The 16029-nt window shown below is 35.9% G+C and overlaps 1 protein-coding gene across 1 annotated transcript; it reads right to left on the reverse strand.

Moving 5' to 3' along the window:
• Positions 1-12033: 12033 nt before the first annotated feature.
• On the reverse strand, positions 12034-14646 carry LOC135147940 (uncharacterized). The gene is made up of 2 exons (XM_064082008.1): positions 12655-14646; positions 12034-12483 (listed from the first exon to the last, which is right to left on the reverse strand). Exons 1-2 carry the CDS (start codon positions 14644-14646, stop codon positions 12034-12036), a joined length of 2442 nt encoding a protein of 813 aa, XP_063938078.1.
• Positions 14647-16029: the final 1383 nt, after the last annotated feature.

Here is a 16029-nt window from a genome sequence, read left to right on the forward strand (position 1 = left end):
GCTTAATATCCAATTTAAAAATTATAATTGCCTTTTAAAAATATTTTCCAAGTTTTAAAATATTTTTACCGTGTTGTTTAGCAATTATATGTGCGGAAGTAAAGAGCAAATATCACACGGTCGATTTTATCCTGGTTCGCGATGGAGCAACCTCTAATAGATTCTCTCACCCCTAGTCCAGTCCCCGAGCTCCTCTCCGGACTCGAGATTTTTCACTATAAGAAAGATGTACTCCTTATAGCCGGCGGAGAAGCCTTTACAATCTAAACTTACAAATATTTATCTTGGTTCGTAACTACCCGTTACAACCTCACAATAAATGTAAAACCTCTACTTGACTTATCTTAGAACGTAACTCCCCGTTACTTCTTCAAAGTCGGCGTAGAACCTTGGTGTAGTCTTTATATTCCTAAGCTTTTGCGGGTCTTGGATCTTAGGTCTTAGATCTTGGGTCTTTTCTTTTCTTCACGGTGCAAAGACGACTAACTCCCCGTTAGTTCGACTAGGACTTGGGTCTTAGAACAAGAATCACCTCACTTCACTTCACCTCACTGCAAAAGTTAGAACACAATATCTACGAACAACAAACAAGTTATAAAAGATGTGTTTTGAACTAGTATGTTACTGTACTAGTTCGGAGATGACAATAATATTCAAGTTATAAATATTATAGTCAAGTATAGTATACTTTCTTTGGATCTATAATATAAGATCAAGTATACGTTTAATTACTCCAAGTATAGTTGAGTTGGGAGTAATTAATCAAGCCTTTTCTTTTAAGCAAAATATGCTTAAGGCTACACAAGTATTCTTTTCTTTTGATTCAAAATGTTGATCAAAGAATACTTGGTTTACAAAACTCCGTTTTGAGATATATGAGAGATCTCGGAGATTGTAAAATATCCTCTCTTTAACTTCTTGCACAACTTGATAAAGCCAAGATAAATAAAATGTGGGTGGCTAGCCTCTTTGAGTTGTGCTCTTTGAAGTTTAGGATACAGAAAGCTTCCTCGAACAATAGTTCGGAATATTCGATATTTTCCCGAGATAATAAAGTTAAGTTAGTGCGGGATCGAATATGCTTTCTTTAGCTTCTCAAAGTTTAGCCAAGATAATAACAACAAATAAGTTGCTAAACTTTGCTTTTGAAGCTATAGTGATTAAAAGCTCTTTTGTCGTAAATCTTTCTTCCACACAACACTAAGGTGATAGATGGAAGGACGACGATGCTTTTATCACAAATCTCTTGTAGAGATTAAGTACTCTTGAAACTATGTTCAAATCTTTTGTCTCTTTGAAGAGATCGAGTACTTCCTCGGATGTTCTTTCTTTGTTCTCTTTAAAAAGAGAGAGATATATATATCTTTTATATCTTGAACAAATCCGGATCTTTTGGTCTCGTTTAGAGAACCTTGTTGAAGAACTTGTAAGATGAAGAGAGTTTAAGTACAAAGCCCTGAAACAAAATGGTCGGTTAAGACACAAATAAGAAGCTAAGAAGAAACCACTTACGGGAGATGACCGGAAAAGTTCGCCGGAAAAATTCGCCGGAGGTTCGGCCGGATTTTGGGCACTTGGACGAACTTGGGCAGCCCCTACGGAGGCTTGGAAGTGGTTGTGGGTGAGATAACTTGGTGGGTTAGAGCTTGAGAATCAAAACCTTGTATATATGAATATATATTTAGGAAAGAGAAGGTTTTGGAGATGAAGTATTAAAGAGAGAGAGTATAAACTTTGAAAACTTGAACACTTCTAAAAATCTCAGCACTTTCTTGGCTCTTAGCTTGGGAGTATTTGGTGTGTGGGAGGTGGGTATTTATAGAGGGAAGTGGGTGGAGTGAATGGTTGAGATGAAAGGAAAATTAAGGGTGGAGATTGAAAAGGTGTGGATTGTGGTTTTGTTGTGTTTGTTTGCCACTTGCATAATAAGACAAACAACTTTATGGGAGAAATCTCAGCTGAGTTGTGTCACTAAAAGACAAACACGCTTCTCGAGAATTTGATTAATAACGTAACTTTGTATCGTTATTAAATGCGACGATTTTTCGAAACCTCCAATAAATTACACCAAAAATATGATAAATCATAGAATATTGGAAAATGGTGATCTGGAAATTTTGGTCAATTTTGGTCAACGTTGACTAGGTCAAACGTCTAGTCAAAGATCCCAGTCAGCCCCTAAAAATAGCGTCCGGACCAAACTTCTCAGAAAATTACGAAAATTTTACTATGCACCAAAAACATTATTCAAATGATCCATCTCAAGTTTCAAGTCATTCTAGCAAGTGGAAGTATTTTATTTTGATTTAAAACGATAAAAACCAGTCTCCGGGTTTGAATAAAATACGATTAGCCTTTTGCGAGTTTGAACAGAACTTTGGCTAATATTTTGACTTGAGTAAACACTTTGAAATATATTTCCTTGAATATAAAATATTTTGAATTTGAAGGAAATATTTTTGGGAGATTAAAATAATTTATTCCGTAAAATGATAAATTGAATAATTGGGAATAAATTACTTTAAAATAAAAGACTTGCATAATAGATTTTTGTCTTTTCAAATAAATGTCAAAAGAGTGTTCTAAAGAATATAATGGATGTATATTCCTTCTTCAAGATTCTTTTGTATTTTGCTTTTGCAATTGTAAAACAAGAAGATACCATTAATCGATATTTCTCGTCCGATAAATTGCGATGTAAAAACTTTGAATACTCCTTAGAAAAATATTGAAAATCATTTTGTAAACAAGGAGTATTATTTATATTTATCATATAAATATAATTTTGGAGATTCTTTTTGAGCTAGTTTGACCATTTGACTTTTGACGGAATCAATTAAATGAAGATGTCCTATTGGAGAGGATTTTAAGTGAATTTAAATTTTATGTAAGTTATGCAAATATCAAAATAATCTTTTTATCGAAGATGTCCTTTCAATCTTCCCCTTTTTGGTATTTGCCAAACAAACATAAAATTTAAATTTTTAGGTGTGTGCTTCCCCTACGTGTATGCATGGATTTTTAGAAAAATATTTTTGCACATAAAATTTGGGAGCACATAAGCTAAATCCTCCTTATTGATTCCTGCACAAGGCAATTTTAACTTGTCAGTATGGGTTCAAAAAGAATACAATTATTGAAGAAATTTAAAATTTTAAAATTGGAGTCCAATTTCTTCTTCCCCTTTTGTTTGGAAAAATGCCAAAAATTACAAATATCTCATGAGAATTAAGAGTTGGTAGACAACTTAATTTAAAGAAACAATTATCAGTAAATCATGATTATAAGTCACTATTTTCGTTAATGAGATAACATATCTTATTCGGTTAAGAAATGTTAGGCATGGCATTTTGATTCATAAAATACTCCTCGGGGATATAAATAAGAATCATGCAAGCAATCATAGATTATTGTACCGATGTTCCAACTAGGAAACTCGAAAAACTAGGAGAAAAAGCATGGCACAATATATGATACTGTCCCCGTTTTCTTAATTTATACATGGTATTGAGTTTCGGAAAGAAAATATTTTTTGTAGATTAGAAACATGCACATAAAGATCCATTAATTGGTAATAGTCAGGAAGACTTAACCATACTAGAAACCTTGAGACCATAAGAGTCAAATGTATCAAATTAGGCATGTGTAAATCTAGTCAGAGAAGTATGCATTAGTCATGTTATATGTTAGTTACTAATATAATTCATGCTCATACATAATAGCCTAATATTAGTTTTTAGTCATAATGACAGAGAAGTCTTCGAAATGATCATATGTGTTTTTGAGACATTCCAAGCTTGTTTCACAATCCTGCAGAAAAATGTTAGTCTCCTAGGTCACAGGTAACAAAAATGGATAAGATTACAATAATATTTCCTGAAAGTAATTTCTACAGACTTGTACTTGATAATTTCTTAAGGTTAACAGATTAAATGGCACCAAAAGGGATAAACATCAAGTAGGCAAGTTTATCAAGATTCAATAATCCACAGAAATCAAGCATAGTTAGTTGATCTAAAACATGTCAATTGAGCCAGTTAAGATATAAACTAAGCAAGAATTTTATTATATTATAAGGCAATGACTATTAATATCATATGATAAGCTGTTCACAAGTGCACAGGATGTATAAAGGCATATGAAATCTCCAAACACATCTGCAATAATTAACAATCAGAAGGATTTCAAAGGATAGCATCAGAGATGACTAAATGAGACAACTGAGCAGGAAGCTCCAAGCAGTTAGACAATCAAAATTTATTAAACCAAATACTCTTATAGCAGTGAGCATACTCATAAATATGATGATTAATTTGATAGAGACTGGAGTGGAAGCACCTGATCAGTGTTTGATGTCCAGAGAGCTGACTTGTTGAGATATGGCATGAGATTTGATTGATGTGTTACACTATTCAGCATCTGAAAGTATGGAAATATATACTTGCTTTCTCCTGCAGTCTGATCAGTTGTGAATTCTTCTTAGCTGCAGTGTTCCTTAAACTCTTTACACAAGCGTTCAGGGAATTGAGGATTTTTAGCAGCTAACTAAAAATACTTGTGAATTCTGCTGTCTCTTGCGTCCTCCTGTACTCTTCATAGACAAATATAGTTCTAGAGCATGTATAAAGGGAAATCAGGGCATTATATTACAAGCCAAAAGAAGTTCCATATAATCAGTGGTACACTGATTATTAAGAACTAAAATCCAGACCCTGTTTAGGTTACAGACCAGAAGTGCTCGCACTTCTCAAATTCAAAGTTTAAGTTACAGAAACCAGCAGAATAGTAAAAAGTTCATCATACATAACTTAAGCAACATGATAAAATAGCCAAGCACAGAACATATTAGTTTCAGATCAGTTCACAGCATCTTTCATGGCAGCGGTGAAGCTAGCAAAGGTGGCACCAAACTCAATCAGATCGTCCGATCCCTGTCCACCGATTCCTACCCCAACCGCCTCAATGGAATGAAACATATCAATATCTTGTATTGCATTACCCTCACTAAGCATTGGAACTTGATACATAGGGTCTATTTCCATGCCCATTTGGCTAGTCTCTCCTAAAGAACCCGCAGCAACACTCTCCAAGTAGCTCAACCTACCCAAGATGCTCACATTTTCTTCCTTAAATCTCCTAATTTCAGATTTAAGTTCACTCACAATTAATCTTACCGAACCATTATTAGCCAAGGTGATGTCTTCTTCATCTAGTTTGGGTGACAACCTACCATTTTTAACCTCTTGAGGCTCACATTCATCTAAAGGCACTTGAGTTCAAATGTTTGAACGAGAAATTTGAGCAGTGGCTTTAGTTTCAAGTGAGGAAGGCATGGAAAGGTGGTAGATATTAAAAACGGAGGTCAACAAGAAACCATATGGCATGTATTCAACTAAGTTGGCATTGATCATGTTGAGCAAAATGATGTAAGATATGCTAAAATCAATTTTGTTAGTCACAAGCATAAACATCATTTTCAAATCAAAGAAATCAAAGAACTTGTCTTGATTTGGTTTAGGGAGAATGTTTGACCTTACAATCAAAGCAACAAGTTGAAAAGTAGGAGTGAAATGCTTGTAGTGAATGCCATAGTTTGAAACACACAATCCGGGAGGCACATCCGAATCACAAAAGAAACCAACATACAATTCAAACTCATTTTTGTTAAACACATAGGTGGAGTAAATATCAATGCAAGGCAAGTTAGTGAGTGGATGTGGCAAGTGTAGTGCCTTGTTAAGAGTTTTGACATCTACTAGCATGGGTTTACCTCCAACTATAGTGGTGAAGTGCAAGATACCCTCCAAACCCCTAATGGCCTTAAGATTGCAATAAAACTCCCCCATTAAATGAGTAAAGTACCTTGATCCTACCCCATAAACCAGATTTTGGAGTTGAGCATTGACTACAATCTCCTCCACTTCCCATTTAACCTCAACACTTGTTCCCGGTTGGATGTTCTTGTACATCTCTAGCAATTTCTTAGAATCCGAAGGGTTGATGAGCTTAGGGATGGGAGGGGTGATTGTGATATGGTTAGGGTGGATTTGGTTTACATAGTTCCTCCTATGGTAGGTGATTGGTTTTTGTATCTTGTATCTAGGGCTTTGGTAGAATGGAATGCCATAGCTTGCATTGCCATATCTTGGCTTCCTAGTGAGGTTGGATCTTGGTTTGTGAGTGTATTGGTGGAAGGATGAGGCATGAGAGTGTTTGAATTGGTTTCTTTCCATGTTGATGAGAAGAGATGGAAATGCAGTTGGATTTCTAGTGTAATTGGCTTTGAGAGGTTTGAAGTCCATATATAGAGGGTTGTGCAGATTTATGCATTTGCTGTGTGAAAAAAAATGAAGGACAACAGCTATATAATCACAATTAAATGCACAGACAATATGTGAGCATGTAGTTTACAAATAGTGTGTTCAGGCAGAAAGTAACAGCTATGAACAATGCCTTAATGCTGTCTATCAGCAGCCTATATGCAAAATTGTTACAGAAGACAACTCTGTGCATGTAAGGACAAGTCTGTAAGCATAGTTAGACTTAACTGGAGAGCAGGCCTAAGATAGACATGAGCTGTGCAAGAATGACAATTGAAGCTCAGCACAAGAAAATAGTTTTTTTTTTTTTAAAAAAATGCATTTATGCTCCTGAAAAAAAATTCCTTTCCCCCTTTTTTTTATTTAAGAAAAGACATTTCAGGGAAGGTCATATATAAAATGGATATGTACACTTTGCTCACATATACTGTTAATTATCCAAGTAATGCATTAAGTTATATTATAAGAATATAATGCAGCCATGAACAATATTGTACAGGTACTCATCAGCAACCTATTTGATTTAAATATAGCATATGCAGGGTGCATTTAATAAGGATCAGTTCTGAATAGTGGTGTGCAGCCAAGAAATTATAAGTGTCTCAGCATTCCCTCAAACTTCACTAACTACAGTGTTTAATAGTACAGAAAGTACACTCATAGGTTCTTAGGGTGGAAGAGCTATCTTTACCAACTATGTGCAAGAAAAATCAGTTTGCAGATAAATGGTACAAGTGCATTTAAGGAATGCAGCAATCATAGGAATAAGGAATAAATTTAATACTCTATACTATTCAATTGCAGGAATGATTTGACAGTGAGGAAACTACACTCCAGCTGGCATATACTTAAATATACACAAGTGCAGATGGCAAGAGGAGGAGTGCAGTGCATAAGGAAGCAAGAGTTGAAAAAAAATGCAGAGAGACTTCTGAAGGACAGAACACAGCAACATGTCAAGTACAGTTAGTATATAGTCTAGTGCACTACTTGGCTAAATCGAGTAAGACAGAACAACTCATATCAAATAGTTGGCACAACAGAGTTTATATACTTTTTACATTACAGAGTTCACAGAATATGAAAGAATATAACTATGAGTATGCAACTAGCTTTAGCAGGTGTATCATTACCAGAAAATCACACACTGCACTGTAGACATTTGAATTGCATAGCAAGGCCATTCATTTTTATCAATCTTATTTAATAAAACCGGTTCATATGCAGTAAGCTCAAGTATTTCATGTAGCATTGACTAAATGTACTGTTGCTAAATATTCATAAGTATCAAGTAAAATTAATATATCAGCTCAAGGTACAGTCTTCTCTAATGAAAATACATAGCTTAATTTTTCACAGACATTTTAACAAGCATCTCAAGCACGACATATACCCAGATCATCAGACTATTTTAATTGCACATTCAATCATACATTTAACTTGATTAGAATCTTTTAACAAGATTTTGAATACTCACCTCGTCCTATGGAGTCTATCCACACAGGACATCCCCTAATGCTGTCATTCAGAGGTAGCTGATTTCCATTTTCTTTACTCAGCTAAACTTGTGAAGCCTGCACAGCGCTCGAATACACAGTTTAGCATGGTACAACGATTCAGAAATCAAGTCAGGTAATGCAAATGAATCAGTTTGCAAAGAGCGTGTGTGTGTGTGACAAGAACGCACAAATGAGAGTGCGAGTGTTGATTTCGACTAGAATCCCTAAATCCATTGATCGAGATTTAGGGTAGGGGATAGTTCGAAATCGGTTTGTTTAACCCACCCAGCGATATTTTACATCAATTAGATGATAGATTGATGTATGTGATGAGCGAATCAGTTCGAAACACTGGAGAGCCCATTGATTAGGGTTAGACCTGTGAAGGTCGAAGATAAGTCGAGAGAAGGAGAAGCAGAGCTGAGATACAGGCACTCAATTTACTGTAAATAATATTAGTATATATATTTTTAGAATTAAATGGCCACGATTGATCCTCTCAGTAGATCCAACGGTAGAAAATAATAGAGTGATTAAACCGAAATTGCTCAGCTGGGTTAGGTGACTCACACAAAAATCAATAATATATACATTGAAATCTTTAAAAATAATTAACTAACTGATTATTAGTAAAGAAATACTAGTAATTATATTAAGAAATATGACAAAATAGCCTCAAATTACAGAGTAATTTAGTAAAACCCAATTGATAAATTTCTTTATCAATAAATATGAATTTTAGAATTTCCTCGGGAATTTGTGAATGTATATATATATATATATATATATATATATATATATATATATATATATATATATATATCAAAGATAATAAACATTAATAAATATTTAACCAATATAGGAAAAATAAAATGCATAATTTTAGTATCTTAGAGATATTGAATGATACCCGCTCGAGCAAACAATTTGATCGATTACTTCGAATTTCTCGAATACCTCATAAAATCCGATTGACAAATTTCTTCATCAATGAATCTGAATTTTTGAGATATTGAAACGTTCGATCGAAAAGTTTATTTGCTCGTAAGATAACTAAATATTATGTAAATTATCTTAATCCAAAATAAATATATATATATATATAAATATAAATATATGCAAACCTGTACACTAAATTATTTAGTGTATTCCAGCATTCCGAGATCCAGGCGCAATTTGGCATATCGTTCTGAGTGTAGTGGCTTGGTAAAAATGTCAGCAACATTGTTCTCCGTGTCAATGTGAGTCATTTTTATATCTCCTTTGTTCACATGATCACGTAGGAAATGATGCCTTACGTCGATGTGTTTTGATCTCGAGTGTAACACGGGATTCTTGCTCAAATCAATAGCGCTTGTGTTGTCACACAGAATTGAGACCACATCAAATTTTTCATTATAGTCAGCCAATGTTTGCTTCATCCACAGAATTTGAGCACAACATTTTGCGGCTGCTATATACTCAGCTTCCGTAGTAGATATCGATACGGAATTCTGTTTCTTTGAAAACCACGAGACAAGACATCCACCGAGAAACTGACGCGTGCCACTAGTGCTTTTTCTGTCGACTAGATGCCCAGCATAGTCAGAATCAGAAAAACACACTAAGTCGAATGATAGCCCTTTAGGATACCATAGACCAAGATCAGTGGTTCCTTTCAAATATCTCAATATCCTTTTGACAGCGGATAAATGAGATTCCTTTGGTGCTACTTGAAATCGTGCGCACTTACAAACACTGTATTGGATGTCGGGCCTACTTGCAGTGATGTAGAGCAAGCTTCCAATCATTCCCCGATATTTCTTTATGTCTACAGGAATCCCCTTTGGATCTTCCGTTAATTTGTTGGATGTAGACATAGGAGTAGAGATGGGTCTGGCATCATCCATTTCAAATTTCTTTAACATCTCTTTACAGTACTTCGATTGAGAGATGTGGATGCCTTCGTCAGATTGCCTTATTTGCAATCCCAAGAAAAAGTTCAATTCTCCCATCATACTCATCTCGAATTCTTTGCTCATGCTATCCGAGAATTCTTTACACAATGTACCATTTGTAGAGCCAAATATGATGTCGTCTACATATACAAGCAGAATATCATCTTTTTCTTGTCGTGTAAACAAGGTTTTATCAGCAGTTCCCATTTTGAAGTTGTTGTCGAACAGGAACTTGCTTAACCTTTCATACCAAGCTCTTGGAGCTTGTTTTAATCCGTATAGAGCTTTGTGCAATTTATACACATGCTCCGGATGTGTTGCATCTTCAAAACCGGGAGGTTGTTTGACATAAACTTCTTCCTCGAGTATCCCGTTTAAGAATGCAGATTTCACATCCATTTGGTACACTTTGAAGTCTTTATGACACGCGTAAGCTAATAGCATTCGAATAGATTCAATTCGAGCTACGGGTGCATAAGTTTCATCAAAGTCAATACCCTCCATTTGAGTGTATCCCTGAGCAACTAACCTTGCTTTGTTACGAACAACTGTTCCATTTTCATCAAGTTTGTTGCGAAACACCCACTTTGTTCCAATGATAGAAGTATCCTCAGGTTTTGGAACAAGTTCCCAAACTTTACTTCGAGTGAATTGGAGCAATTCATCTTGCATAGCAGAGATCCAATCCTCGTCTAGTAATGCATCTTTAGCAGTTTTGGGCTCAATTTGAGACAGAAAACTGAGATGATTAACAACGTTCTGAACTTGTGAGCGCGTTTGAACTCCTTTGTTTAAGTCACCCAAAACGTTGTCCAGGGGATGACTTCGAACAACAGGAATTTCCTTCGGGAGATCATCTTCAACATTAGCTAATTCCAATGGATTATTTGGTGTAGATGCACCAAAATCCATATTCTCAAATTGACGAATAACTTCTTCCACATTATCTTTGCCATCATCATCTTTATCAACAAGATCAATGTATTTAGAGGATGGCTTTGACTCATCAAATGCCACATTCATTGACTCTTCCACCACAAGAGTCTTGAGATTGAACACTCGATAGGATTTGCTGTTCTTCGAATAGCCAAGAAAAATGCCTTCACTTGACTTTGGATCGAACTTTGTGAGATAATCCTTGGTGTTCAGAATATAGCATTTGCTTCCGAATACTTTGAAGTAGCTTAGCTTCGGAGTCTTGCCAAAATAAAGCTCGTATGGAGTTTGCAGCTTTATAGGTCGGAGTAACACCCGATTTAGAATATGGCAAGCCGTTGACATTGCTTCGGCCCAAAAGTACTTAGGCCGACGATACTCATTTAGCATTGTATTCGCCATTTCTTGCAACGTCCGATTCTTCCTTTCGACAACTCCATTTGATTGAGGGGTGTAGGGAGCCGAAAAGTTATGAGTGATTCCATTTTCATCACAGAATGTTTTGAAGCTAGAGTTCTCAAATTCCTTACCATGGTCCGTCCGTATATAGACGATGGTATTCTTTTGTTGATTTTGAATCTTTTTGCATAGAGCGGAGAAAGATTCAAAAGCATCACTTTTAGCTTTGAGAAATTCCGTCCACGTATATCTTGAATAATCATCAACTATCACCAGCGTATAAGAATTCCCTCCGAGACTTTGAACCGGAACGGGTCCAACTAAGTCCATGTGTAGAAGCTCGAGAGGTCTTGAAGTAGATATCATTGATTTTGCTTTGTGAGTCGCCCGAATTTGCTTTCCAATCTCACAAGCATCACAGATGTGATCTTTTTGATAGTTTAGCTTTGGTATCCCTCGAACATGATCTTTTGCGGAAAGATTCTTGATTAGCTTCATGTTTGCATGCCCCAATCTTCGATGCCATAGCCATGGATCATCATTTGTAGTGATTAGGCACACATTCTTGATTTTGCCCATGTCACATGTATAGACATTTTTGTTGCGAGGGCACGTAAGAACCAACTTTCCATCCTTGTTCAAAATAGAACAGTGAGTAGGATAAAAGATCACTTTGTATTCATTGTCACAAAGTTGACTGATTGAAAGAAGATTGTATTTCAGCCCGGTGACTAGTTGAACATTTGATATTTTGACTCGATCATTTCCAATGTCCCCAATTCCAATGATGCGACCTTTGCTACTATCTCCAAATGTGACATCTCCAGCAGCAACCTTTTTAATGTTGTTTAAGAGTGACTTGTTTCCAGTCATATGCCTCGAACAACCACTATCAAGGTACCACATGTCTGTTTTAGCAGCAAGGCACACCTACAAACACAATCAATAAAACTTGTTGGTACCCTTTTGTCTTGAGGGTCCAGGGGTTAGTCCAACATAAGCAGTTCTAGAGTTTGCATAATAAAATTTAGGCATGGGATAATCACTTTGAGGCACATACAATAATCTAGATGCATGATTCCTAGCATAATAAGCATTTGGCCTTAAATCATTTCTAGGATGCACATAGTTTCTATCATAACTATGATAAGGAGTTGGGTGATGATAGAAACTCTGTTTAGGCACATTATGACTTCTAGGAATATTGCCTCTAGAGTTTGTATTCTTCCTTTCGTTTCTACTTTGAAACGCAATTGGTTGTTGATGATAGCTAAACCTTGGTTGCCTTTGATTTTTATTGGCACCATTTTTCTTTGGTATAGCTTTGTCAACCCGAGTGTATGATTTTGATTCCTTTGGAATCCATACATGCTTCCCCTTAATTTCACCACTCTTATATTTACAAAATGAGACAGAATGTCCAATTTTGTTGCAATATGAGCACTTTAGAGTTGGTGGTTTGGGAGCATCTTTTGGTGGTTCCACACATGGTTTCACTCGTTTACTTTGAGTGTTTATATCATATCATAAACCTTCACGGTTAAAGGAGTTCTTTGAGTATACCATTTTATTTAGTATCTCATTACCATGTGTGAATCTTTGAACCACTATCTCAAGATTTTCTTTTTCTTTAATCAAAGAATTAATCTTTTGATTTAAGGATATCTCCTGATCCTTAACTTGAGATAAGAGCTTAATATTCTCATCCTTTAGTCTTTGAGTTTCCAATTGAAACTTTTCATTTTCTTTTAAGACTAGGATCATCTCTTTTTCAATTTCAAGAGAGCTCTTTTGATGACTCGGAGTTGACTTACCTTGAGTCAATGATTCATTTAGAATCTTCAAGTTTAAAGCATCAACATGAAGCTTACAATTATTTTCATTTAACTGTAACTTCTCATTTTCCAATTCTTCAGCTTGAAGCAACAAGGAAACATTCTCTACTTCGAGATTTGTGATGTTATCCTTGTACTTGTTGTTTTCAAGCTTTAGGAGATCATTTTGATCGTTGAGGGAATTTATCTCGTCCTCATTTTTGATCATTGATTCCTTTATTCGAGTCAACTCCTTTTGTTGATCTTTACTCGAATTTTTGAGCTTTTCATGTTCCGACCATATTGATAGGAACCGTTGGTCAGCATCACAATATTTACTATTTATATGAACTAGCAAATCAATTAAATCACTTTTAGTCATGTCAAGCAGATTTAAGCTAGAGTCAATAAATAGATGCATATTGTCTAATATTCGTGAGGGACCACTTACTTCTTGGTTCGTAGTGGAATCTTCCGTAGAAGTAGATGCATCATCCGAAGCCATTAAGCATAGATTAACCATTTCTTCGCTTGCTTCGGAGGCTTCTTCATCCTCACTTAGATCCCAACCGTTTTCTGCTACGAGAACACGTCCTTTGGCTAGCTTAGGACATTCCCTTTTGTAGTGACCCGGTTGTTTGCATTCAAAACAAACATCTTGTGTCTCCTCTGGAACATGTTCTTTAGGCTTAGGAGGAGTATAGTTGTTGTTGTTGTTGTTGATGTTGTTGTTGTTTGCATTGTTGTAGGAATTCGAATTTGAATTTTGAATTCCTTTGCCTTTGTTGTAGCCCGAAGTAGGAAAATTACTCTTGTAGTTAGGAGCGTAATTTTGAGAGTAATTTGGCCTCCCATTAGAGTTGAAAACTCTTTGTTGATTGTTTGATTTTAGGAAGCCTTTTCCATATCTTTGAGCTTTGCTTTGAAGCACACGACGAAGTTGTCTTGTTAATAAAGCGATTTCGCCTTCATCAAGATTTTTGAGTTCCTCGTTCAACTCTTCGTCGTTGTCATCATCATCGATTAATATGGCCTTGAGTGCCATATTTTTCTTCTTTTCTTCCACTTTCGGAACGACGATATCCGGAACATTGTCTTCCTCGTAAGCACGAAGATTTCCGAAGAGGTTGTCGATGTGATAATCATTGAGATTGTGCATCTCTTTGATTGTAGTAACTTTGACTTTCCAACTCGGAGGAAGAGATTTAAGAACTCGCCGATTCTTTTCATTTTGCGTGTAGTTCTTCCCGAGTTGAGCAAGCTCATCGACAATACGAGTAAATCTCGTTTCCATGTCGATGATATTTTCTCCGTCTTGGAGTTTAAAGTTCTCGTACTCCATGATTAGAGTATCCATACGAGAGTCTTTAATGTCGGTGGTTCCTTCGTAGGTGACCACAAGTTTGTTCCACATTTCTTGTGCGGACTTGCAATTGTTTACACGCTTGTATTCTTTTTCAGCAAGTGCACTTGTGAGAACCATTTCGGCTTTGGCAGCAATGTTCATTCTATCTTCCTCTTCGTGAGTATATTCACTCACTTTCTTCTCGTAGATGACATCATCGATAATTTTGGTTGGAATGATAATGCCATCCTCTATAGCCATCCAAACTTTGACGCCTTGAGATCGAGCATAGATGCGGAATCTCGTTTTCCATGTTGCAAAGTTGGTGCCATCAAATAGAGGTGGTCGAGAGCTAGATAGACCTTCACCGCAGCCAATGGTATTCAAATACGCCATTTAGGATCACTACTTGTTGTGCCTGTAGATCTGAAAATCACTTAACAAACACGTTAAGCAGCACAGCTCTGATACCAATTGTTAGGTCCTGAATAAGGCGTAAATTAAGCTAGAAGGGGGGTTGAATAGCTTAATATCCAATTTAAAAATTATAATTGCCTTTTAAAAATATTTTCCAAGTTTTAAAATATTTTTACCGTGTTGTTTAGCAATTATATGTGCGGAAGTAAAGAGCAAATATCACACGGTCGATTTTATCCTGGTTCGCGATGGAGCAACCTCTAATAGATTCTCTCACCCCTAGTCCAGTCCCCGAGCTCCTCTCCGGACTCGAGATTTTTCACTATAAGAAAGATGTACTCCTTATAGCCGGCGGAGAAGCCTTTACAATCTAAACTTACAAATATTTATCTTGGTTCGTAACTACCCGTTACAACTTCACAATAAATGTAAAACCTCTACTTGACTTATCTTAGAACGTAACTCCCCGTTACTTCTTCAAAGTCGGCGTAGAACCTTGGTGTAGTCTTTATATTCCTAAGCTTTTGCGGGTCTTGGATCTTAGGTCTTAGATCTTGGGTCTTTTCTTTTCTTCACGGTGCAAAGACGACTAACTCCCCGTTAGTTCGTCTAGGACTTGGGTCTTAGAACAAGAATCACCTCACTTCACTTCACCTCACTGCAAAAGTTAGAACACAATATCTACGAACAACAAACAAGTTATAAAAGATGTGTTTTGAACTAGTATGTTACTGTACTAGTTCGGAGATGACAATAATATTCAAGTTATAAATATTATAGTCAAGTATAGTATACTTTCTTTGGATCTATAATATAAGATCAAGTATACGTTTAATTACTCCAAGTATAGTTGAGTTGGGAGTAATTAATCAAGCCTTTTCTTTTAAGCAAAATATGCTTAAGGCTACACAAGTATTCTTTTCTTTTGATTCAAAATGTTGATCAAAGAATACTTGGTTTACAAAACTCCGTTTTGAGATATAATGAGAGATCTCGGAGATTGTAAAATATCCTCTCTTTAACTTCTTGCACAACTTGATAAAGCCAAGATAAATAAAATGTGGGTGGCTAGCCTCTTTGAGTTGTGCTCTTTGAAGTTTAGGATACAGAAAGCTTCCTCGAACAATAGTTCGGAATATTCGATATTTTCCCGAGATAATAAAGTTAAGTTAGTGCGGGATCGAATATGCTTTCTTTAGCTTCTCAAAGTTTAGCCAAGATAATAACAACAAATAAGTTGCTAAACTTTGCTTTTGAAGCTATAGTGATTAAAAGCTCTTTTGTCGTAAATCTTTCTTCCACACAACACTAAGGTGATAGATGGAAGGACGACGATGCTTTTATCACAAATCTCTTGTAGAG

Source organism: Daucus carota, chromosome 7 (genome assembly GCF_001625215.2).
Source record: "Daucus carota subsp. sativus chromosome 7, DH1 v3.0, whole genome shotgun sequence".
NCBI lineage: Eukaryota > Viridiplantae > Streptophyta > Magnoliopsida > Apiales > Apiaceae > Daucus > Daucus carota.